General features: G+C 55.3%; 1 protein-coding gene across 9 annotated transcripts in view; it reads right to left on the bottom strand.

The window, feature by feature from the left end:
* Positions 1–23743, bottom strand: part of KATNIP (katanin interacting protein) — a 153885-nt gene that overhangs the window by 25324 nt on the left and 104818 nt on the right. For all 9 annotated transcript variants that reach the window (XM_019754669.3, XM_088801399.1, XM_088801398.1 and 6 more), the window contains 3 exons: positions 19494–19631; positions 7571–8438; positions 483–1202 (listed from right to left, as the gene is read on the bottom strand). In XM_019754669.3, the coding sequence (XP_019610228.3) occupies positions 483–1202; positions 7571–8438; positions 19494–19631 (1726 nt within the window). The remainder of the gene's footprint in view (positions 1–482; positions 1203–7570; positions 8439–19493; positions 19632–23743) is intronic.

Genomic DNA, 23743 nt, shown 5'->3' with positions numbered 1-23743 from the left:
CCAGGAACTAAGGGTGGGGGAGGCACGGTCCCAGGGGCTCACCCGGGTCCCCGCTGATCCTGGGTGGGGAGCGGCCTGCCTGCAAGATGTGGCGTTATGCCCCCGACCCGGGGAGCCCGCAGGGTTCCAAAGCTCTGCCAATTTGCCTCACGTAGGACAAACCATGCAGTTTCCATGCCAGAGCTCCCCTGGGTCAGGCTGAGGCTGGGTCCCCTGAAACCATATCCTTGCTCACCCCTCCCTGCACCGTGGGTTTTCCTGAGAGCCCTCCCGCAATCAGCCCCTTGCAGAAGAAACCCCCGCGTCGGCCTCAGGCTGGTACTTAGCCGAGGCGTTTCCGTAAGCTCAGCTCTTGCACACCCACGCGGCCCAAGGTGAGGAGCGGGGCCGGGTCTGTGAGAGCCAGTGCGGTCAGTGTTTCCTCCGAGCCTCCGAGAGGAGCAGGGAGGGGCTTCGAGAACATCCTCCCCGACATTGCATACCTCCCGTCAGGGTCCCCGAGGCCCTGGCGATCTCCCCTTTGAAGATGCACTGCGCGTCTAGCAGGATCTCAACGTCCTTCACGCCACGGAAGGAATGGATCCGCGACTTGTTGTAATTCCAGATCCTGATCAGGGCGACGTGGCAAGGGTGCGTGAAGTCCACGGAGACCGAGTGGGGCCTGCCAGGCGTGAAGGGCGCCAGCCAGACGTGCATGTCGTCCTGCGTCCTGTTCACCCCGTCGATGAGGTTGGTGACCACACGGGGGTCCCGCCCGTAAGCGGGCAGGATATTGATGTCGGGCGGGTCGGCCTGGATGTTCGCAGCTCGCACCCGCTCGCCCCTGGAGCTGAAGATTTCTATCCCGTTAAGGCCGACGTAGTGCTTGTCCCCCCAGGTGGACTTGATGTCCAGGACCAGGTGCTGTCCGTAGGGCAAGACGGGGATTTTAAAGTCGCTCCCATCATCCGCGTCGGCGGAGCTGTCGTCCTGCCTTTGCACCGGCTCCGGCTTCTCTTCCTTCCAGAGGGGCGGCTGGTCGCTGTGCCGGCTGCTCTTCTGCTGCTGCAGGAAGTCGTCCAGGATGTCGCCCTGGAACTCCATGGTGGAGATGCGCCCCCGGTGGGAGCGGTCGAAGGCGCTGAGGGAGCTCCAGGACTCATGCAGCGTGAGCTCCTGCTCACTGCAGCAGCGGGGTGGCGTCCTGGGGGACCAGGCACCGTCTGGAAGAAAGGGCATGGGACGGGGGAAGCCCCGTTAGTGGCGCGTGTGGAAGTGGGGACCCTTAGACACTGTCTCATCTAATGGCTCTCCGCTGGGTGGAGTCGCCCTCAGGGGAACATTCTAGAAACCAGTGAGGCTGCTCTTGGCTGTCTCAATGACTGTTGACCCCCGGCACTTGATGGGTGGAGCCAGGGGTGTTACATCCTGCGCTGCACGGCATGGCCCACGTGCAGAGCAGTGGAGCTCATGCAACATTCAGGTTGGTAACAGACGGCTTATGCTTACCCGAGTCTGGCACCTAGTTGGTTTACAAAAAGCAAAGTATTTTCCAGGGTACATGGAATTTTCTAAGAATGCAACTACCATGCAAATCAAGGGAGGTCTAGCTGGTTCTGTTAGAACTTTTGCCAGAAGTCACTCTCCAGTTCAGACACGTACGTGACCTGTGGCCTGAGAGTTAGCAACGCAAGGGTCTGTTCTTACGGCTGTCACAGTCACGTGACGTCCACAGTGGTTTCAAAGGGCTGCCTAGAGGTAGGTGGGGGTCTCGGAAAAGAAGGTAAAGGAAAAACAGCCAGCGGCGCTTTTTCATTTTGGACGCAGCTTATCCTGGGATGAGCGGCAAGCAGCAGTGCGTTAATGTGAACCTCGTGGGTGGTGAGCAGGAAGGGTTTTTATTTCCTTCTTTGTCATCTTATCTTCTGGGTCCCCTACACCTACATGTTTATTTTTACAATCAGAAAAAAAAAAATGCTATTGAGAAACCGAACGACCCAGGTGTATTGCAAGGTTAAGGAACTGACGTCTACCTGTGGCTAAACCCGCTCCAAAAGCCGCAGCTGTGTCCCCAGTACGTGGAGAGGAGGGGGCCTGGCTCCGAGGCCCTGCTCTCCTCCCTGCACAATACAAAGCTCTGTGACACCGAGCAGTGGCCTGTCCTCTCCGCCACGCCATGGCTAACTGCCAACTCAGGGTGTCATTCTGGAAAAACAGCAGCTGATGACACTGACATTCTGTTTCTGCTCCCTTCATATCATACTGTGCCCTGCGTTCCATTTTCTGCCTGTCTCCGAGGGGGCCCGGCTCCATCAATTATCTCCTTTCTCCAGAATCTTCAATCACGCCTTCCCCACTGGCACCTTCCCCTCTCCCTGCCTGCAGACATGCATAAATCTCTCTACCTGAAAGAACAAGGAAGCGGCCTGACCCTGGGGCGCCCTCTTCTCGCTGCAGTCACTCTGCATCCCCATCAAGACCATCCTCTCTCCACCCCTGCCACCCGCTTCCTCTCTGTCGAGTTATTGTTTTGCCCTCCCTGACTCCACCTCCCCTTCTTGCAGGAACAACACCCTGATTTTCCTTCAGGGATCCCCCACTTTCAGGTCATCCAGGCAAATGTTGACAGCAACCCTCTGAGCTGGGCTCGTGCAAGGAACGAGGGTTCCTTCCACGGGGGCTGCTGAGCTGGCGGGATGCAGGTAAGGAGCTGCCGGCGGCCACCTTGCCACCCTGGGGGGGAGCGTGCCCGAGAAGGAAGCCCGCGCAGGAACGGGAGCTGAGAGACGGAGAGTCCCTGGATTCAGCTGTGCCTGAAGTCACACCTGGTGGCTTTCTGTCCCTTTGCATCCACAAGTCCCACACAGCAAACAATGCTCTCCACTGAAATGACCTTCTCCAAGTTCAAAGTGACTCGCAGTGCCAATCTTTCCTCAGGAGCAACATCCCAGGCAGGACAGTCGCCCTCTACCAGCTCAGGAGACGTCACACCTCCCTCTGTGTCGAGGGGCCTCAGCTCCTCCCCACACCCTAAGTCTGGTTGCAGCCAAGGCCTCAGCTTCATCCCAGCCCCCCAACTCCTCCATCCTTCTGCCTCCCCCAGTTCCTGGCTCCAAGTTCCGGTTTCTGTCCCCCAGGCACCACCTTCCACTTCCAACAATCCCTTGGAAGGTCCGCTCTCACTTCAAACTCCACATGCCTAAAATGTGGTCTCTCAGGGGGGACTGTCTCTGCTTCGCCAAGAACAAGGAAAAGCAAAGGAAATCCCGCTCCGCCCCGTGCCCCCAGGGGCCCGAGTTGGCCCTGCCCACCTGTCCACCCTTCCCCCTGGTCACCCTGCTCCCCCGATGCTGGCCTTTCTGGCCCGCAGATACGCCAGAGCCTTTGTCCTTGCTGTGCCCTCTATGGAAATGCTCTTTCCTCAGATCCCCAGGGAGCTGGCTCTTCTCACCTCCTCCTTGGAGAGCCTGCTCTGCCCTCTTCCTGCTGTGTCCCAGTGCCTGGTACAGACCCTGGCACAAGTTCAGGGAAGGGGGAGACGGCTGGCATCACCTTTACACCCCGCGTTCAGACCTGGAGGCGAAGGGACTGCCGCCCACCTGTCAGCTCTCCTGCACCTGTCCTCTCCCCTCCTCATCAGCCATCAACAAAGACCCCGGGGGGTTCTCCTGCCCTTTCCTGCAGGACTGCGGCTTCACACCTGGCAGGAGGGGCTTCCCACACGGATCATCAGACTCTGGTTTACTGTGATTTGCTCTCCGTGGGCTGAGATGAATGGCCAGGGTCGGGGTGCAAGAGCACCGAGGAGACAGCACCAGGCGTCACTGCGAGAGAGTCGGCCTGGGCTTCTCTGTGCGAGAAAGGCGGGATCGTCTGCTTTCCGACCTCTTCTCCTCAGTAGGTACACCCCGGGTCATGAAGGCAGAGAGGTGCAGACTTGGTCCTGGACCGCGGAGATGTGACAGCACACTGGGGACCCGCATGTCCCTCTGTCTGCAGGAGAACACGCGACTCGCTAGTCCTGGGAGGCGGGGCGCCCCTGGGGTCAGCGCTGTGTCCCGTCTCTGTCAATATTCAGCTCAGAAATCGGAATAGACGACAGAAAGCTGCTGCTTCGGTCTGCCATCAGCGCGGTCTGGGAGGGGCCACCAACAGATGACAGGACTGAGAAAACAACTCCTCAGTGGAGAAGATGAACTACGAAGTTCTACGCGCGCTTATAAAAATCGATGGCATCACCGTGAGGTCTGTGCTAATTGCTAAGAAAACAGGAAATGAAACAGTACGTAAGGAGATGATATGACAGCGCTGTGTCTGTTCTCTGTGGGCCTCCCGTCAGTCAGAGCCAATTGAACAAGGAATGGACACCTGACCCAAGCTGGCCAATCAGCTTCTCCCCTGAGACTCTGGAATTGGCTGCTGGAGCCAGAGCCGGGAAACTGTGTCACGCTAGGGTTGCGAGGCCATTTCCTGCTGTGTGCACAGATCAGAGAAAGCCGATCCCGGGAGGAAGAGCGAAGGAAAGCCGGTGACCTGTAGAAGAGCAGAGGCGGGACCCAGCAGCCCTGGGGAGACAGGGAGGGGCTTCCTTGGTGACTGCCAGCTTTCTGGTTCCTCCTTGCAATTCCATGGGAAGGGCAGTTACACGTCCTGACTCTGGGGGTCCAAGAGCGCCTCAGGCATCCTCCAAATAACACCCCCTTTACGCCTCAAGAAAAGATTTCATTCACATGCAGCCAGCTGACCCCTGATGAAGACACTTTCAAAATGCAGACGTTATTACAATGAGATATTCTGGTGGGCGGAAGACTCTCCAGGCTCTGTCTTATGGTGACAACACAATTCCAGTGCCAGAAGGAACCTGGCAGCCATTCATTCTACCAGCGCGGATGGAGGGTTCAGCCTGCACCTTTCCGGGAGGGCAGGGCTACGGGATTTGGCTCTATGTAATGGGTCACTGAAAATTTCAAAGCAACTCTCTTTTTTAGCACGACTGGCTTAACAAGCATTAGATCTCAAGGGCTCTGTTCTTAATGTGTCATTGAGCCAAGCAGTGAAATGTCTGGAAACAAATTAAAGTGAGACAAAGTCTTCTGAACTTGGACAAGTTAGAATAACGCCCATCACCTCAGAACTCCCGGCGGCTCTGGGTCTGTTTACCAGGCCTCCCAGGGGGAGCGGCTGACGGTGGCTGTGGAAACAGGGCGTCATCACAGGATCGTGGTTCGAAGCATGGAGTCTGGGGCAGGATCACGTTGGTCCCAATGCTGCTCTAACCCTTACTATCTGTGCGCCCCGAAGAAAGTTATTTAAACCCATGTTTTCTTTATCTGTAAAGGGACGCTGGCATGAGGAGTAAATAAGCTCCTTTGGATACCGCTGCCACCTGCCACACACCCAGCCATCACGTCCCTTCTTCTCACCGTTCCTCCCACACTTGGAGGACCCACGGGGAGCCGGGCACCTGGCCCTGGGGATCCCATCACAGATAAGACCGTCTCTGCCCTCAAAGAGCTTCTCAGTTCTCCTCCCCCCCCTCGGATGTCCTCCCCGACACCCAGTCTCAGAGCTAAGTCCTGGCGGGGTGGGCAGGGCTGGTGAGCCAGCAGGGGCAGCTCCGCTTGGCAGAGGGGAGCCAGTCGCTCGTCACAGGAAGGCACGCCGAGTCCGAGGGACCTGCTCTTGTGCCCTAAGTGACATTTCAGGGGTCTGAACGAGGCCACAAACTCTCTACGTTTCTGAGTGGAGACGGGCTGAATGCAGACCGTCGGGGTCTGCCTATGAGTCAGTGAGAGTCGGGACTGAGATGATTCACGAGAAAAATGTATATACAGTTGGCCCTCGAACAGCACGGGTTTGAACTGGGCAGGTCTGCTGAGATGAGCTTTTTCTCAATAAACATGTACAGTACTGCAAATGCATTTTCTCTTCCTTATGATTTTGTTAATAACACGTTTTCTCTACCTCACTTTATTGTAAGAATACTGTATATAATACGTGTACCATACAAAATACGTGTTGATCTGTTTATGTGATCGGTGAGGCTTCCGACCAACAGAAGGCTATTCGCAGTTAAGTTTGGGGGGATTCAGAAGTTACACGTGGATTTTCGACTGCACAAGGGGTTGGTGCCCCAACCCCATGTTGTTCAAGGGTCAGCTGTACAGTGGTGTTGCCTGCATACACCAAGAGGCGGTGTCACCGAGTGGGGACAGTGACGATGGTGATATTAACAATAATAATAATAGGAGCAGCTGACGTCTGTTGGGTGCTCTTAGGTGCCAGGCACTGTACACATATGCCCTCATCTGACCTTCCCAGCACCCATGAGATGGGCACTATTGGCACCATTTTACAGATGAGGAAACTGAGGCTCAGAGAAGGCCTCAGACTTGCCCACGGTGTGGGTTGGCCGTGAGAAACCAGGACGCGTGCCCAGGCAGTCTGGCTGCAGGGTTTGCGCCCATGATGTGGGGTGGGGGTTACATTCCAAGGCCCTTGGGGTAAGCCCTGCCTTGGAAGGTTCGAGTGCTTTCAGGAGGATAAAGGATGGACAAGCTAGTGTTGAAACGATGGCCGCCGATTACGGAGCCCTTTCCACGTGCCGGGCTCTGGGTACTACTGTGTGCAGCCATCGTCTCATTCACCCGTCCCAACACTGAGGAGGGGGTGGGGGGAGGGGTCTTCATGCCCATTTTATAGACGGAGACGCTGCTGGGCTCGGAACGTGGAAGTGCTGGGTGCTGTAGATCCCAGATCTACAAGCAGCCGGGCTGGGGTTCAAATGGTTTCACCCCCCGTTGCTATGCTGCACTCCTGCCCAGGAGCCAAACCTGAGGGCAAACATGCAGGAGCCCGGCCGTGGGGCCCCTCCTTCCAGATGCCTCCGAGATAATCTACTGCAAAGTTCACAAAGCAGGTGAGCCCTGCCAGCAGACGTGTATTTTCTTTTTTGACCCACACAGTGGTTTATAAACAATCTTGGTTTAAGTCACCACTGCTGGGAAGTAAGACTACTCTGTGTTTCTGACTTCTGTGGGTGAGAGGAAAAGGGGTGTCGGGCACCCTGGCCTTGCCTTCCTGAATGCCAAAAGCAGCCGGGGTGGAGCAGCCGCCGGTCCCTTTCGACGGGCCGTGCGACCGCCCTCACCAGTTAGCTGCAGCCCTCACCACTCCTTACAGTACCTCCGGCACCCAGGCAAGTTGCAGTTGCCATTTGTCAGTACACTTGTGCTATTTTTCTAACAGTAAAGAAAAAAGTGAAGTAATTAGAGACCAACATCCCCCTCTGAGGTGGGACAACAAAGTCGAGACTGGAAAAGCCAGGCACTGCAAGAAACACAGAGCAAAGGGACATATCTTGGTGGCCATGACGACGTCTACGAGTTTAACATGCAAAGTGTGTCTTGCCCATTTCACTCATTGCTGCCACTTCTGTGGTGCCTGAGATAGTAAATCTGGGACCCCTGGTTGAGAAGAAACCCCTCGCTTTGCAGAGGAGGAAACTGAGGTCCAGGGAGCAAATGCCTTGGTGTCAGTCAGTGGCCCCCCAGGGATGACGGAACCAGGTGAGATGGCCTCTCGAGCTTACCTCTGCCGGCTGGCTGGCCGTTGCCGTGACCACTGCTGGGGCTATCCTTCTTGGGGCCCCTCCTCCCACTGGCCGGGCGCTCCCTGTTGGCGGGCTGGTGGAAAATGTCAAAGTCATCACTGCAGACTTTGGGGGTTGCCTTCTGGGCTCTGTTCCCCGAGATGACGCTCCAGGTGCTCGCCCGCCCTTGCTCACGCTTGGGGCCTTTGTCCCCAGCCTCCGTCTCTCCAGGACCCTCACCGACCCACACGACATCCTCTGACAGAAGCCTGTCTCTCCAGTCCACAGGCTTCTCAGGACTCAGCCAGAGGGGTTTTGGCTTTCTGCCTCCCTGCTGCCTGCCTTTCCCTGTGGGAGAAGGCTGGAGCCAGGATGGCGTTTTCCCTGGTGGCTCAGAGACTTTTCTGCCTGTGAGGTTTTCCAGCTGCTGGCTCAGCGAGAGCTCCTGGTCAGGGGGTGCCAGGGGAGGGGCCGTGGGCACCCCCCCCACGGAGGTGGGGGCCACTAACAAGCTGACATCGTCCTCTCGCTCAGACAAACTGTCTTTGATGCAGTCAGGAGAATTTGTCCTTTCACCACATAAATTTCCTGGTGCAGACAGCTTCACGTCCACGGCTGCTCCGGCCGGCTGCGAGTAAGTGACACTGCACTCCTCGTCCCCATCCGTGCTGGCCACTGTGAGGCCATCTTTGCTGTCCTCCCAGGGGGCGTTCACGGTGTCCTCCGCTCTCTCGTCTGTCTCATTTTGCAGGCCGACCGGGATGGTCTGGCCAGCGGGGGCCTCCCCACCTCCTCTGTCCAACTGGCCATCAAAGATGAGGTTTCCATCGACATAAACCTTCACATGCTTCACACCGATGTCAAGATCCTGAAAACACAGAATTGAGCAAAATGAAAATGCGTAGCATCAGAGTGATGTACCGATCAAAATTTTCAAAGCAGGAGATAAAAGAGAGCCATGTGGAATGCGAGGAACGTGAGTGTTACAAAACCACAGCCCCGGGGATGTTAAATAAGGCTCCCTCTCAAGTCTGTGTGAAGCCTCACGTGCTTTATAAATCAAAGGCTCCCCTAAAGGGCGGCCAGATCAGCTGTCATCATCCCCTCCTGCCAGGACGTCTGTAATCGCCTGCTAATTGGCCTCCCTGCCTCCTGTCTCTTGCTGCTTCAACCTCAGCGTCACGCAGCCACCAGAGTTCATCTCCTCCCAGCGCCGGATCCGGACCAGTCATGCCCCCCTTCTGAAATCTGCAGGTTGTTTTCACTGCTGATAGAATTCTCCTTAGTATGGTTCCTGCGCCCCCTGTGTCAGAAAAGCTTGACATGCACATAAAACGTGGACTCCCTGGTTCCAGGGGTATCGTGCTTCTCCGGGTGCCCCAAAAAGCAGAGCCTGAGAGAAGGACACGGGTGAGTGCAGGGAGCTTATTTAGCAAGGTGCTCCCCAGAGGGGTGGGGCAGGAGGACACCCCGAAAAGGGTTTCGGGCTGGTCACGGCTGTGGGCGACAGGGGCTCCATCCCCCTGGGGCCCTCTGAAGAGCCCACAGAATGAACCTCAGAGTGCCCCCTCCAGAGCGGGAGGCGGTGGCACCGACTCCTTCCCCGCTGCTGAAGGCTTGGGGAAGAAGGACCCAGGCAGAAAGGCGGGGAGCCTGGAAACACGGGGGAACCGCCCTGTCAGCCTGGTGGGGACTGTTCCACCTCAGCTGCGGCTGCAACCAGAGGGGGGTGTGGGGTGGACACTGCGCTTGCTACATGGTGTCCAGACAATCCCGCCATGCACAGAAGGTGGACAACCTCAGGCCAGGGGGATGGACCCTGGACCCCTTGGCAGGATGCGACATAAGTGTCCCTGGCTACCCTTCCCTTCCTGTGTCCTTCCCCCTGACACGTGAGTCCAGACACCACGCAGGCATTCATCTCCTCCTGCCTCAGCCCTATCTGTCTTCTTTACATAAAAACACTTAAAAAATTGCTTTATCGAGGACATACCTCCGTACGGTAAACTGTACATTTTTAAAGTGTACAACTCAGTGGGTCTACCGCATGTGTATACCCCCAAAATCACCTCCACAATCGAAACAATGGACACGCCCATCACCCCCAAAGCTTCCTCGTACCCCTGGGTAACCCCTCCGTCCCCCTCCCACGCCCGCCCCCAGGCAGCCGCCCTGCCGCTTTCTGTCACTAGAGTTTGCATTTCCTAGACTTCATGTAAGAGCAATCATGCCCTCTGTCCTTCCGGCCTCGCTTCCTCCATGCGGCAGAATCACCTGGAGAAGCAGCCACGCTGTGGGAATTCAGTGCTGTTGCTTTTTCTTGCCGAGGAGCACCTCATCGTTGGGGACCCCACCACCTGTTTGTCTGTTTGCCTGTACGGCAGACTCTTTGAGGGTCACTGTCCCCACTGCTCTCTCGGCCCCGCTGCAGCCGGGCCGCTGCCTCCCCGTCTACGTGGCACCCACCTTGCCAAGGGCACCAGTAACTGGGTGGCGGAACCTCCTTGTTCAGGGTGGACGATTCTGATTTACTCCTGTGCTTCCGGTGTGATCACTGTCCCTGGGTCACTACCAGAACCTCCTAACTGGTCTCTCTGCCTCCACTCTGCACCGTCGCTGCACCCCTACCCTGAACACACACACTTCATGTCCTACACAGCGTTCAGTCGTTTTTGTAAAAACGACTTAGCAGATCATGGCAGCCCCCGGCTTAAAACCACCCAACGGGGGCCGGCTCGGTAGCTCAGGCGGTTGGAGCTCCGTGCTCCTAACTCCGAAGGCTGCAGGTTTGACTCCCACAGGGGATGGTGGGCTGCGCCCCCTGCAACTAGCAACAGCAACTGGACCTGGAGCTGAACGGCACCCTCCACAACTAAGATTGAAAGGACAACAACTTGACTTGGAAAAAAATCCTGGAAGTACACACTGTTCCCCAATAAAGTCCTGTTCCCCTTCCCCGATAAAAAAATCTGGAAAAAAAAAAAAAAAAACCACACGAAAAAAAACCACCCAATGATTTTGTGCTACACTGAGAATAAATTCCGTCCCCCTTTAGTGGCCAGTGAGCCTATGGGCTCCGGTCCCTGCCGACTCCCCCGGCCTGGCCCCCGCCACCCTCTCCCTCCTCCCTTCCTCCTTAATCCTGCCACCTCATCCCCAGCTCGGGACCTGGACAGTTGCCAGAAGGTTCTGCCTCAGATATCTCAAGGTCGGCCCCCGCTTGTCTTCCCAGACGTCTTCCCGACACTCTCTAGAACAGCCCCTGCCTGTCCAGTCTCCGCTATCCCATCGCCCTGTTTTACTGCTCTCTTGTCTCTGAAACGGTCTTACCGGCTTTTTCACTCATTTATTGTCCCCCCGCCCCCACAGTTAAGCTCTGAGACAAGCAGAGGCTCTTGTTCCATGTCGTCCAAGGGCCCAGCAGGTAGCTGGCACCTAGTAGGTCCTCCATGATTGCTTTGGAATTATAAGGGAACACACACAGGTGTCTTCCCCACGGCTCTCTGACAATGAATGCTCTGAGAACAAACCTGCGCAGGAAAACGGTCGCCTGCCGGTTTCACCCCCAGCTCACTTCCTTCCCGTCTTGCTTTGGCTTCTGATCTGCTCTTGGGAAATGGGATCTGAGCGCCGTGCCCCCCGTAGCTTTCCTGAAAGCCCAGGTGAGTACGCTCCAACTCAATTTCTCGTTGACCAAGTCACTGCTACTTGGTTTCTGTAGCGATTTAGAAGGAGACCCGTCAAGCCTGTGTGACACCCCAGGAACTCGGCGTCAATTGTCCAATTGCAGGATGGCAGGTTACTATTTGCCGCCTGTCAGAAAAGTCGATTCTCAAAGCCCTGTTTTACATGTTTATGTGGATGTATTCTCTGCTTAGCAGAGGCACCGAGCAGGTGTGTGATGTGAATTAATCAGGAAACAGCTATTCGAGAAGGACAGCGCGGGCAGCTCTCAATGACTAGCTTCGCAAAGTGACTGCCATGGAAACATCTGGTGAGACAGAAACACTCCCATTTAAAGAGGCTGCGGGGTGGTGGGAGGACATCCAGTCCAGCACAGCCATGAGGGGGCATCCTGGCTTTCACAATGGCACGTCTGCTTTCCAAAATGTGTTTGTCTGCCTTTCACGAACAGTCTGGAACACCAGCTGACCTCTCGCCGTCTGCCACCCTGCTCTCTCCAGGAAGTCTGGCCGAGAAGGGACATAGTGAGGGCGTCAGGCTAGGGCAGGGGTGCGACCTCGAATGCCCACAGGGGCCGGGCAGGTAGGAGAGAGGTGGGCGAGGGTGGACACACAGGGGGCGCTGGGGGCGCTAGGGGCTGGGAGGCTCCTGAGCTGCCTCCTGGTGCCCATCTCTGCCACGTCTCCAATACTCCGTAGGTCAAACCAGCCATCTCTGTGGGCGGATTTGGCCTGGGGGTTACCAGAGTGAGATCCAGGGCAGGGAACAAGCAGCAGTCACTACTCTGGGGATGCCAAATGTAAAAAAGAAAGGGCTGCCACACAGTCCTGGGAACAACCCCACAAGATGGGCATTAGGACCCGTCTTATAGATGAAGACACTGAGGCTCAGCCTTCCCTAAGGTCCCAGAGCTGGTACACGGTGAGGCACGCTGGCTGGCATGCCTGAGCTCCTACAGCTGCCACCCTTTGGGTCAAGCTGTACCCGGAGAAGGCCTCCGTGCGGGCCGGCTGGCCGTGGGCAGAGTCAGCCGGTGGGACTCAGAGCCCCACTTTTCCTTTTTGATACGTCTCCGGGGACTGGCTCTCTCCTACCCCTCCTGTCTCGCTCCTCAGTTCTCAGAGGCTATCGCTGTGGGCACTGGGCAGGGAGTGTGTACGCCACGGCCTCCGGACCTGTTTCTACATATTTATGGGCACGTTGACATAGCTGTCATCACAGCTGCAGTTAGAAGCCACGTGAGAGGCATGTGTGCACCATGGAGAAAACAGGGTGGAGGGCTTTGCAGGGCCATAGCCCTCGGCGTCCCCACAGTGAAGCTTCGTGCACGGGATGTCTTCGGGAATAGGGCCAGGGAAGAAATTCTCTCGCTCCTTAAAAGCCAGCCTGCGTCCTGTCCTGCTTTCCAGGGAGCAGGAATTTAGTCCCGAATGTTTCCTCCTTTGCTCTGGCTTCCAAGAAATCCAGGGGGAAATGCTCCTTAACCTTTAGAACCGTGTGTGTGTGTGTGTGTGTGTGTGTGTGTGTGTGTGTCCTTCCTGTTTCCTTGGTGCTAATATTTTCTTCCTTGTTTAATGAAAGAGCGTTATTGTTATGCTTTTGTTGACGTCACCTAAAGTCCTTTTGTAATGGATTTTCAAAGGGACCCTGAAACTCACTGGCATGAGAAAACCAATGCGATAACGGGAGCATCTTCCCTCGCCCACATCCTGGCTGTTCCCTCCGTACAGTTGCAGAGACTGTAAGACACCTATAACACAACGATATTAATGTTCTTCTGATCTGAGTAACTGAGTCGACTCGGCAAGGCCACTTTGTTCCCTGGCCCCATCCCGTCCCGGGAGCACAGATGGACGCGGCGAGGTTCAGTCGTAACAACAATCCAAGCACAGGTGTGGCTTTTACACTCACGAGCCACCTTCCCTAGAAACAAACACCTGCCTTAGCACAGCGGACAAATTCCGAAGAAAAACATTTCGGGCAAAGCACTGGCCGGGCCAAGTGTCCATTGGCGCAAATGGTTTCTGGGCACAGGCCTCATTCACGCCCAGCCTATGGGGGCACCACGGCAGGCTGCCCACACTCTGCTCCGACGCGAGCACCCTCCGAGGGCCCCGTGACACAGAGAGGGAAAGCGCTAGCTGCTGCCCTTCACCGCTCTTTCCACAAGTGCAGGTTCCAGACCTGGGGGGCGGGGGGGGGCTTCCCCTGACTAGGTTTATCAGGGAAGGGGACACTTCCGGGAGTGAGCGGCTGCCGCCCAGGGGGCCACCATGTAGGCTTCAGTACCTGGCTCAGGGCCACCTCCTCCAGGAAGCCCCTGGCCCTGCCAGTCTCCCCTCCTTCCTCCTCAGGTTGACTCAAGGGCCCTCTTCTGGGTTCAGAGCTGGGCTTGCCACCTGCATCTCTGTGCCTGCTACCTGCCGAGTGCCCACCTGTCCTCACCTGGATGGAGACCTTCAAGGGCAGGGTACCAGTCCATGCCTATACATCTCGGTACCGTGCTCTGGGAGCTAAACCTGCTCCTTCCTGGAGCCTCTGAACTTGAGTGTTATTTTATGGGGGGAAGACCTCAATGGCCTTTTACATGTCCCATGGGAGGAAGACCAATGAAAACCATTCTTTGTGATACAGAAACTTGAAGAAGATGGTGGGACACTGTGACATTTAACAAACAACATTTAACCCGCTACAGGCCAGGCTCAGGCTCTGGGCAAACCACTCTGACCACCCCCCATCAGAGACTCAGAGGACAGTGGAGGTGGATGTGAACTAATAAATTGGGTCACTAACTGATGGCCCCAAAGCTGAATCTGTGCTGGTTTGACCCACAGAGACATTAAAAGTTTCTGAACTAGTTGATAATATCTAAAAAGTGGGAGCTTCCGCACAACAACATGCATGTCTGGCCTCTCTAGAAAATTCAGGCTGTCTGGCGACACGGGACCAGGTCTGAAGTGGTGGGTGACGGCTGCCCGAGGCAGGACACGGCTCTCCAGCCAGCACGGTCTCTCTATGGAGAGGCAGGGCTGCGTGGGCGGCACCAGATGGCCTGGAGTGATGTCAGCACTGGCAAACGGCCCTGCTTCCCTGTGCCTCAGTTTCCTCATCTGTAGCAGAGGTGGTCATCGCGGTACCATCTCACAGGGCTGCTGTGCGGAATAAACACGCTGATACGTGTCAAGTTCCCTTGAGCACTGCCTGGCATGTAACATGCACACCAGAAACACGAGCTACCATCACTGTTCCACACCCAGCCCGCTGCCTGGATGTATGTACCCGACAAGTCTGGCTGCTGGGGGCGAGCGTGGCCCAGAGACGCCCCGTCCCCCGAGGCCCCGGGCAGCAATGCCCCTGTTCCTGGCAGAGGCTGGTAGTAGGCACAGGAAGAACCCCAACTCTGGGTGGGGCCCAGAAACACTCTCACTGCCTTCGGTCAAAAGTCCCCAAGATCTGAGCTGAGGCCCCATCTTGCAATCCCTGCAATTTTTATTCAACCCAACAAACACCACGTGGGCGCTTCCGGGGCCCAGCCTGAGTGGGATGCCAACAAGGGCTCTTCTCCTTAAGGCAGCCTGTATAACGGGACCGAAACGCAAACCCTTGCAAGCCAGAGCCGCGGGGGCCGGGGCCACGGGGACTGGTGCGCTGGAGAATCACGCCCACAAGTCCAGGAGGGCAGGGCTCACTCGCCCACCGATGCCACTGAGGGAGCAAAACCAGCTCACCAAAAGCCAATGTTCCAATGCCGTCAAGTGTGTCAAAGCTGTGCAACACTAGGAGGGCCACACCGAGTACATTTGCAGGATGGATTTGGCCAGGGGCGCGTGTGGGGGGGCATCGGGGGCCCAGGAAACTGAGGACCACCCCAGGGAAGCGTGTGACTTGGTGTCCCAAAGGACGTGGCTGGAGACCACTAGAAGGAGCCTGGGGCAGGACAGGGGGGTGGGGAGCTTGGGGGCAAAGAGAGACTCAAGCCGACTGGACGTTTCCAAAGGGAGGGTGTGTAATAAGAATTCTGAAAACATGTGACCGGCGGAACTCTGTCTGTGAGCGGCCATCGGTGGGCGGGCACGGCCTCTGCGCCGTGGTCTTCTTCCCAGGATGCCCCAGGAAGCCCGTGCTGGCAGTGGACCGCGGCCACCCCCAGGCGCTCTGCAGCTGCCAGGCCCTTGGCGCAGGCGCCCTCCACCACCGCACTGCCCACTGAGCTGCGGTTGGCTACTGATCCCCTGGTCCCTCCTGGAGCAGCTGGCGTGTCTGACTCTGGCCCCAGCACGACATGTGAGCGTGGGGTGACTGGTATCCTCTGCTGGGGAGATGGAAGGACTGAGCAGATGAGTGAGTGGGCCGGGGAGACGGATGAGGCGGCCACTTGCTGTGACGCATCCAGGGCTGGGCGGCAGGCAGAAGGGGAAGGAGGAGCCGGGTTTGGAAGGGGACGGGTTTCCACAATGGAAACATAGGACTCAGAGAGGCCTGGCAGGGAGAGGCCAAGGGAGGAGAGGAAGAGTCAAGGTGGGAGCCAGGCAGCGCTGCAGAAAGGAGTGCAGGCCGGAGCCCGGGGCAGTGCCACCTCTGGGAGCTCAGCCACAGGAAATGAAATCACTACGCTAAGAAGGAATGTGCACCCCCATGTCCACTGCAGGCAAGACAGGGAAACAACCTAAGCGACGGATGAATGGATAAAGGAGATGGGGAACATAACATATATACGCGTATATCTATACACACTCGCACACAATAGGGCGTATTATTCAGCCATGAAAAGAAGGAAATCCTGCTATTTGCAACAACACAAGTTCTCATCACAAGAAAAAAATTTTTGTAACTGTATGGTGATGGATATTAACTAAACTTTTTATGGCAATCATATATATACATGCTGCCCAAAAAAATGTATGCAAGTGGACACTTTGGTCAACGTGTTCAAGCTGCGGTTCGCCATCATCAAAAGTGTCTGGACGCTGATGGGAACCACTCTGAGCACCTCTTGTCATTGCAGAAGTCACACGTGACTTGTATTCATCTTTTGTTATTGGTATATATTGACTATTACGATTTTAATACAGTTTTCCTTTCTTAAAATGTGTATGCATGTTTTTGGCACCATCTGTATATATCTCAAATCATTACATTGTATACTTAAACCTAATACAATGTTATATGTTAATTATATCTCAATTAAAATACAGAGATAAAATAAAGTGCAGTTTTTCAGTTGCATTAGCCACATTTCAAGTTCTCAGTGGTCACCCCTGGTTGGTGGCTACTGCACTGGACACATCACAGTTAGCCTGAGGCTTTCACAAGCACTGTCTTTTCCAGCACCTTCTTGTTCTAAAGAAGCCGTGGTTGGAGTATCTCCCCAGGTCTAACTTTTCTTCCTTGGACTCCCATACACAAAACTCTGCATTAACAAGCCGTGTCTACCAGGCCGAGCTGTATTTCCTATAAACTTATTTAACACGTTGCGTATGGCGGGGTTTAAATCCCTCATACCCCTCTGTTCCAGCAGGTTTTTAAAAGAAACTACTTTAAAATGCACTCTTCTCTTTAAAGCGTAAATGCTTCTATGTCATTTATTATTTTTCTATGGAATTTTTTAGGATTTACTCACCTATGATGTTAGTAATCCCTCCTGGTGTGATACTGCAGAAAGCAGCTTCCTTTGTTATGAACGAAACACAAATAATTCAATAAAATGTGCAAAGTGAAAAGAGTCAACAGTAAAAACGAGAATTCTCGTTATCCGTCCTTAACGCATGGCTCAGAAAAAAAACGAAGATTCTCGTGATCCGTACGCAACGTGTTAACCTCCTCTAAAACATAGCAGGGCCGGCCCGGTGGCTCAGGCGGTTAGAGCTCCGTGCTCCTAACTCGGAAGGCTACCGGTTTGATTCCCACATGGGCCAGTGGGCTCTCAACCACAAGGTTGCCGGTTCAATCCCTTGAGTCCTGCAAGGGATGGTGGGCTCCGCCGCCTGCAACTAAAATTAAACACGGCACCTTGAGCTGAGCTGCCTCCCAGATGGCTCAGTTGGTTGGAGCGCGTCCTCTCAACCACAAAATTGCCGGTTCAACTCCTGCAAGGGATGGTGGGCTGCGCCCCCTGCAACTAGTAACGGCAACTGGACCTGGAACTGAGCTGCGCCCTCCACAACTAAGACTGAAAGGACAACAACTTGAAGCTGAATGGCACCCTCCACAACTAAGATTGAAAGGACAACAACTTGACTTGGAAAAAAGTCCTGGAAGTACACACTGTTCCCCAATAAAGTCCTGTTCCCCTTCCCCAATAAAATCTTTAAAAAAAACACACACAAAAAAACACATAGCAATGGCAATCTTTGGAGAATATTAAATCAAACGCACCTGCAGCTGCACTCGTTTGCACCTTCTGCCCCCGGTAAGTTCTGGCGACAGTGGGTGTGCAGTACGTTACCTCAGGGGTGCCCCCGTCAGGCCCCAGGCCCCCACGCTGCTCTGTGGGTAGAAACGCCTGGCATCTCTAATCCCTGCAGCCACCGGCTTCGAGCGCCTGCAGCGATACCCTGATGTCCTGCTCCTCTTTCCCTTCTCAGCACACAGGGAAGGTGAGCGCAGGTTAAACAGGAGGCAGGCCTCGGCCAAAGGAATGAAGCTTATCTCCTTTGTAATCCAGCACAGAAAATCCGCTTTTTGTGGCCTAAGATAGGTATTCAATGGCAGGGACAAGCTACAGGGCGTGGGCCTGGGCAGCCAGCACTGTCTCACTGCTCATTCTAGAAAATGCTGGGACCACCTGCCAGGAAGCGCCCAGAGGACTCGGGCATGAGCGGACACGGCCCCAGACGCCACTGGGGGCCTGGGGGCAGCCCCTAAACACACAGGGAGCCACGCTGGCCTGTGGGGAGGGGAGGCTGACATTCTCACAGAAACTTCCTCACTTATTCCAGTGCTTTGGACTGGTTCTTGCATTTTAACTTTAGCTACTTGTTTTTAAAAACTCAAAAATAGAAATCAGAGAAAACTTGCGTTGCTTCTCTGAGGCAGCGTCATTCATGAACGGAGCCCACCTGGACAGTGTCTGGGGGTTACCCTTCAGGTCCCCAGAACCTCACGGATGTTTACTGTGGGAGACTCAGCAGGAAGCAGTACCAGAGGGGGGACAGGAAGGAGAGGAAAGCACAGACTCTCCCGACTGATCCCGTCAGCCTCTGACCTGCCCACGACCCTGTGCAAGGGCCTAACACTGACTCCCAGTCTCTCAGCTGGATGTCAAAGGGGTAAGACGACGGCTTCTCGGTTCCTGGGGAACGAACTTCATTCATTCGACAACCATGTGCTTCTACTTTGAATAGAGCGGGTGGTGGAGACGGGGCCAGGCCCTGCTCCCAAGAGGCCCCCTGGTGCTGTGCGGGGGTGGCAGGCGTCCTTCCTGGGACAGGGTGATGACGGGACACAGTCACGAGGCCCTGAAGTAGTGCAAGGGTCAGGGGGGCAGGCTGGCTTCCTGGAGAGAGTGACCGGCCGGGTTTTTCAAGAATGGGGGGCAGAGGCAGGTGTTGGGAGTTGAGCTAGATGGGAGGGATCTGGGACTAAAAGGGTAACTACCATGGAGGGTAGCAGAGAGCCCTAGCAGCTGGCACTCAGAACGGGGCATGAGCCAGGGGCAGGTGCCAACAGGACAGAGGCAGGGCCTGGGGCACAGGGATCAGGGGCTCTGACGTCACGCTCGGAGGTTTGACCTGGAGTCTCTGGGTCAAAGGGGGTTCATGCCCCAGGAGCACCGGCACACGGGGAGCTGGTCAGACACAGATTCGGGCCCTGTCCTAGACCTGCTGAATTCGAACCTGCACCTTAGCAAGGTCCCAGGTGAGTCATAACAGTCTGAAAAGCACTGGCTAAGCAGCAAGTGGTCCTGGAGTCTGACCGCAGGGGTTCAAAGTCTCCCTCTGACGCTTACTGGCTGTGTGACGCGGGGCACACTACATAACCTCTCTGTGTGTCTGTTGCCTTCTCTGTTAAAACGGGACCTCAGTTTGTGTGTTTCCAGGTCCCCAGGAGGGTGGCCTGATGCCACATCCCAGACCTTGGGGGAGGCTCAGCTCCTGGTGGCTCTGACAGTGTGAAACCCCCAGCAGGCACATGCTATGCCCAGCAGGGCCTCCATTCTGCAACTTCAGGAATCAGGCTATTAGACAGCACTACATGCTTCCGTCAGATGCCCAGCGAGGAATCGGGGCCAGTTACTTACGCCATCAGCAGTCCAGTAATTCCAAACCTTGATACTGGCCAGACCGAAGCCATGCAGGGGTCTCACGTTGCGGATAACAAAACAGAGCTGGAGCGGCAGGTGGAAGGGGCACGTCCACAAGCAGGGGTCTTTCTTGCTCTGAAACAACAGGAAGAGAGGGAAGTCGTCAGTACACGTGTGCCTCTCCCCGAAGGACACCAGGGTGACTGTTTCTTTGCCTAATGAAAACCAGGGCAGGGCTGCGGGCTGAGGGCCGAGGATGGGCAGCCAGATCCCCTTCTCCACAGAATCCGGGGCCGGTCTTGGATTTCACCCGTCTGGACTGACCCTTGTCCTTGGCTCAAAGCTGCCACTCAGGCCTTTCTGCTCTGCCATCCAGACTGAATCTAAAATGCGCGACTTCATTTTAATCAAGGTAATCGACTCTGAGAAAAGCGCAGGGAAGGATGGAAAAGAGCCACCACGGGCCCCATCTGATAAATCTGCCAAACGGAGCCTTTGATTTCTTTCCTTTCTTTTTTCTTCTTTTTGTACTTGTCAAATTAAAAAAAAAAAAAATTAAATGGAAAAGAAGCTGGCTCAGGCATTTGTTGGGACGGGGCCACGGCACGAAGCTGCAGGAGTTGGTCTGTTCCCTTTAAGGATTTCCAAGCCTCGGGACCCCGCTGTCCAATTTCCGCCCACCTGCCGGACAGGCTGCCAACGCCGCTCTCACGGCCAGCGGGGCAGAGAGCCCCAAAGCTTGCTGTGGTTTTCGTTCGCCCCAACCACATTTTACGTCATGAGTGCTGTGGGTGCAGATGGAGAGGCCAAATCAGGGGTTTTCTCAGCTCTCGTGGCCCCTCTCTTGTCTTTCCCATGCCTCTTCTGTGGTCGGACTGTTGGTCCCAAGGATCGCACACTCGCTCAGCCTCTGTGCCTTTGCACAGGCTGGGCCTCTGCAGGCAGCACGGTGCCTGTCCTTCTCACCCTGGGGAATCCAGCCCAAATGTGCCGTCGTCCCCTCGGTCACCGCTCCCCTTGACACTCTCTCCTCCAGGCGCCCTCTCCCAGTTCCTTGCAACGCCTGAGGTGGCATTTCCCTCAGTGTCCCATGACAGGTCACGCCACGCACACTCAGCTGTGAGCTCTCTACGGGAAGCGGCTGTGTGGAATTCATCCCAGAACACTTAGCGTTCGGCACAGTTCCTTGGCACATGGGAAATGCCAAAAAAGCTTTGTTGAATGAATAAATGTGTGGATCAATGAAATTTACCTCCTAATATCTGTCCTCTCATTGAAACTTTAAAGAAGAGATTGTAAACTGGATTTGGCCTGCACAGCTATGGTGTTTGGCTCATGATTGTTGTTAAAAAAAAATAAAAAAAGGCAAATTCGTCGCCGACACTTAAGCAATGGAGAGAACCCCACCGGATTCCTGCCTTCTGGAAAATGTGGCAGAATGGGGTCCCTGACAGCCGTAGGCGGGTGCTCTCGGCACCCCAGTCCCCAGGACTCCCTGCTTTTACGCCTGCCTCACTCCCTCTTTACGCCTCTGCTGGCCCCGCAGGCATCTGAGTTTAGGGTCCCTGCTTAGGGGCTGATTAGTTCTAAGTCCCAATAAGCAGCGGCCGCCGCACCTCTGCCAGTGGCTGAGTTGTCCCTTTTTTCTGACCGGGAGCATTCGGCCTGTATCTGAGCCGCCTCCACCGACTCCTGCTACTGGACAGAACCAGGGGAGGCGGAGACTGGCTGCCGCTGGGGGTCTGCTGGCCCCCAGGAGATGGAGGCCCAGGCTCCAGCTGCCCAGGGAACACAGGGGGCCTGTTCCAGTGACAACGGTGCCTTTCAGGCTGCTGTTGTTCAGAAGGGGAGATGAGTGCAAGGGGTTCTGACTTATCCTGGCAAGTTTCTCAGCCTCAGCAAGAACTTCTCGTGCTCTGGGCAGCTGTGAAGGCTCAAGGTAGCACATCTCAAAATCCAGCGGGGGGTCTCATTACTTCACCGAGCTGGGGCCTAACATGGGTCACTGCGGGCGCCTGACAAAGGCCCAGGCTCCAGGCTGACCGTGGCAGGTGGGCGAGAGGGCTGGAATTGACTTTGCTTCACAGTTCTGCCAGGAGGAGGAATCACGGGAGGGCTAAGCAAGAACCCTGGTGTTCAGAGTCAGAGAACATGGACCTGTGGGGAAGCGGGGCCTCCTCAGCAGCCGAGCCTTCTGATGTCTCCTTTCCACAGACTGAGTCTGACAGGAAGGCTGACAGGAAGCCCTGCGAACTGACCCGGGATGCGCTGGGCACCCCCCACCCCCCACCCCCTGGATGGGGCCGCCTGCCCATCACAGGTGGTCAGAAAGAGGCCACAGAAGAACCAGGGCCCCTTCACGCTGCCACTGTTCTCACAGCCCAGGGAGGCGCGTGCTGCGTCACCGAGGGAAGTCCAGACTGCAGCCAGGGCAGGGGCCTGCCAAAGCGGGGCGGGGGCGGGGGTGGGGGGGTGCACCTAGGTTCTTAATTCATGAATTCGTTCTGCCGCAGTCTGGATTCCCTCAGAAGCAGAGCCAAGGCAAGGATTTTACTGAGACAGCAAAGGAAACACAAAGTGGAGCGTGGGGAACAGAGAAGGGGCAAGGCGGCCCGTGAAGAGTGAGCTACCAAACTGGCCTGTGGGCATCGGAGCTCAGCCCCATCTGGGGAGCTGGCAGCCAGCGTGAGAGATGCCTCCAGGGGCTCCATCCATGGGCAAGGCGGCTGGGGTGCTCCTGGGGGCTCTTGCCCACCAGTGTGGGCCTGGGGACCAGGAGAAAAATCCTCCACCAGAGAAACATTGGTGTTGGCGGTCGGAAGGGCAGATGGTGGGCACCAAGTGGAGCAGAAGGAAGGCCAAGGGCTGGGGGCGTGGGGGGAGGTACCCACACACCTGATACCCCCCGCCCAGCAAATCCAGAGTCCGTCCTGGGGGCCAGGCGCTGAGCTGGCTGCAGGGGTGTGCGGGAGCCGCGCTCACCAGGTCGCAGCTCTGCTAGCAGGGGAGGCAAACACGTAAAAATGCCAAGGAAAAGAGTTGAGCAGGGATGAATTTGATGAAGAAAATGAGAGCGTTATTGAAGAGCAGCTGCGGGGCTGTTTCAGAATGGACGGCCAGGGAGAGCCCCTCTGAGGAGGTAAATCACTTTCTAACTCCAGAAACAAAGGCGCTTTGCTCTTCCAGTGTTGACCTAACACAGAGCCACCCACCCAGGGAGATGCCAGGCAGAACTCACAAGTGGCCCCGATTTAGAATTATTGCAATAAAAACGGAACCAACTACTGATACGCATACAATTTGGATGAAGGTCAAGGGCATTATGCTGAGTGAAAGAAGTCTGTCTCCAAAAGGTTACACACAGCATGATTGCATTTATACGGCAGCCTTGAAATGACAAAATTATACAGATCAGTGATCGCCAGTGGTCGGGACTTCTCTCCCCAGCACCGAAACCCTGGGCTGGGGAGCCGCTGTGGGGCCAGGACCCCTCACTCCTCCAGGAGGGACCCCTGAAGCCAAGATGTCCCTGCTGATTTTCCACAGCCACACATGGGTGTGGGACCAGTCTGCTCTGTGTCTTCGTCCCTCCTACCAGCCTCGACGTGGCTTCTGTACGTCCTTAGTTCTATAACAGAACTTTTGTTCCGCTGGACTTCGGGTGGTTCTCACTGATGGTTGTCCTGTAGTTCAGCTGTCATTCTGATGTGGTCGTGAGGATGCAAGCACAGCGTTTACCTCCTCCTCCATCTTGACCAAAATCCAGATGTTCCATTTCTTTTACGTCAGTTTTGGTAATTTGTGCCTCTCCAGGAAGTTGTCCATTTCATCTAGAATATCTCATTTGTTGGCAGACAATTGTTTATAATATTCCCTTATAATCATTTTCATTTCTGTGATGTCACTAGTAGTGGCCCCCTCTTTCATTCCCGAATTTCGTGATTTGAATCTTTCTCCTTTTTTTGCGTGCTCAGTCCAGCCAATGATTTATTAATTTCAAAACAAAAACAAAAAACCCAACTTTTGACTTCATTCAATTTTCTCTATGGTTCTCCTAGTACTCTCGATACTATTTTTTAGAATTTTCTGTGAGTATATAATTAATTCCAAATAAAAAATTCCAAAAAATGTATTGTGTACCGTTATGTGCTAGGGATAGAATGAGAGTAGGACAGACACAAACGTACAGATGCACGAGGAAGACAGGTACCGAACAAGCAAACGAGATCGTTTCTGACAGTGAGAAG

Source organism: Rhinolophus sinicus, chromosome 10, assembly GCF_057876585.1.
Source record: "Rhinolophus sinicus isolate RSI-liver-muscle chromosome 10, RSI-T2T, whole genome shotgun sequence".
Taxonomy (NCBI): Eukaryota; Metazoa; Chordata; class Mammalia; order Chiroptera; family Rhinolophidae; genus Rhinolophus; species Rhinolophus sinicus.
This window is presented reverse-complemented; position numbering and strand designations above follow the sequence as displayed.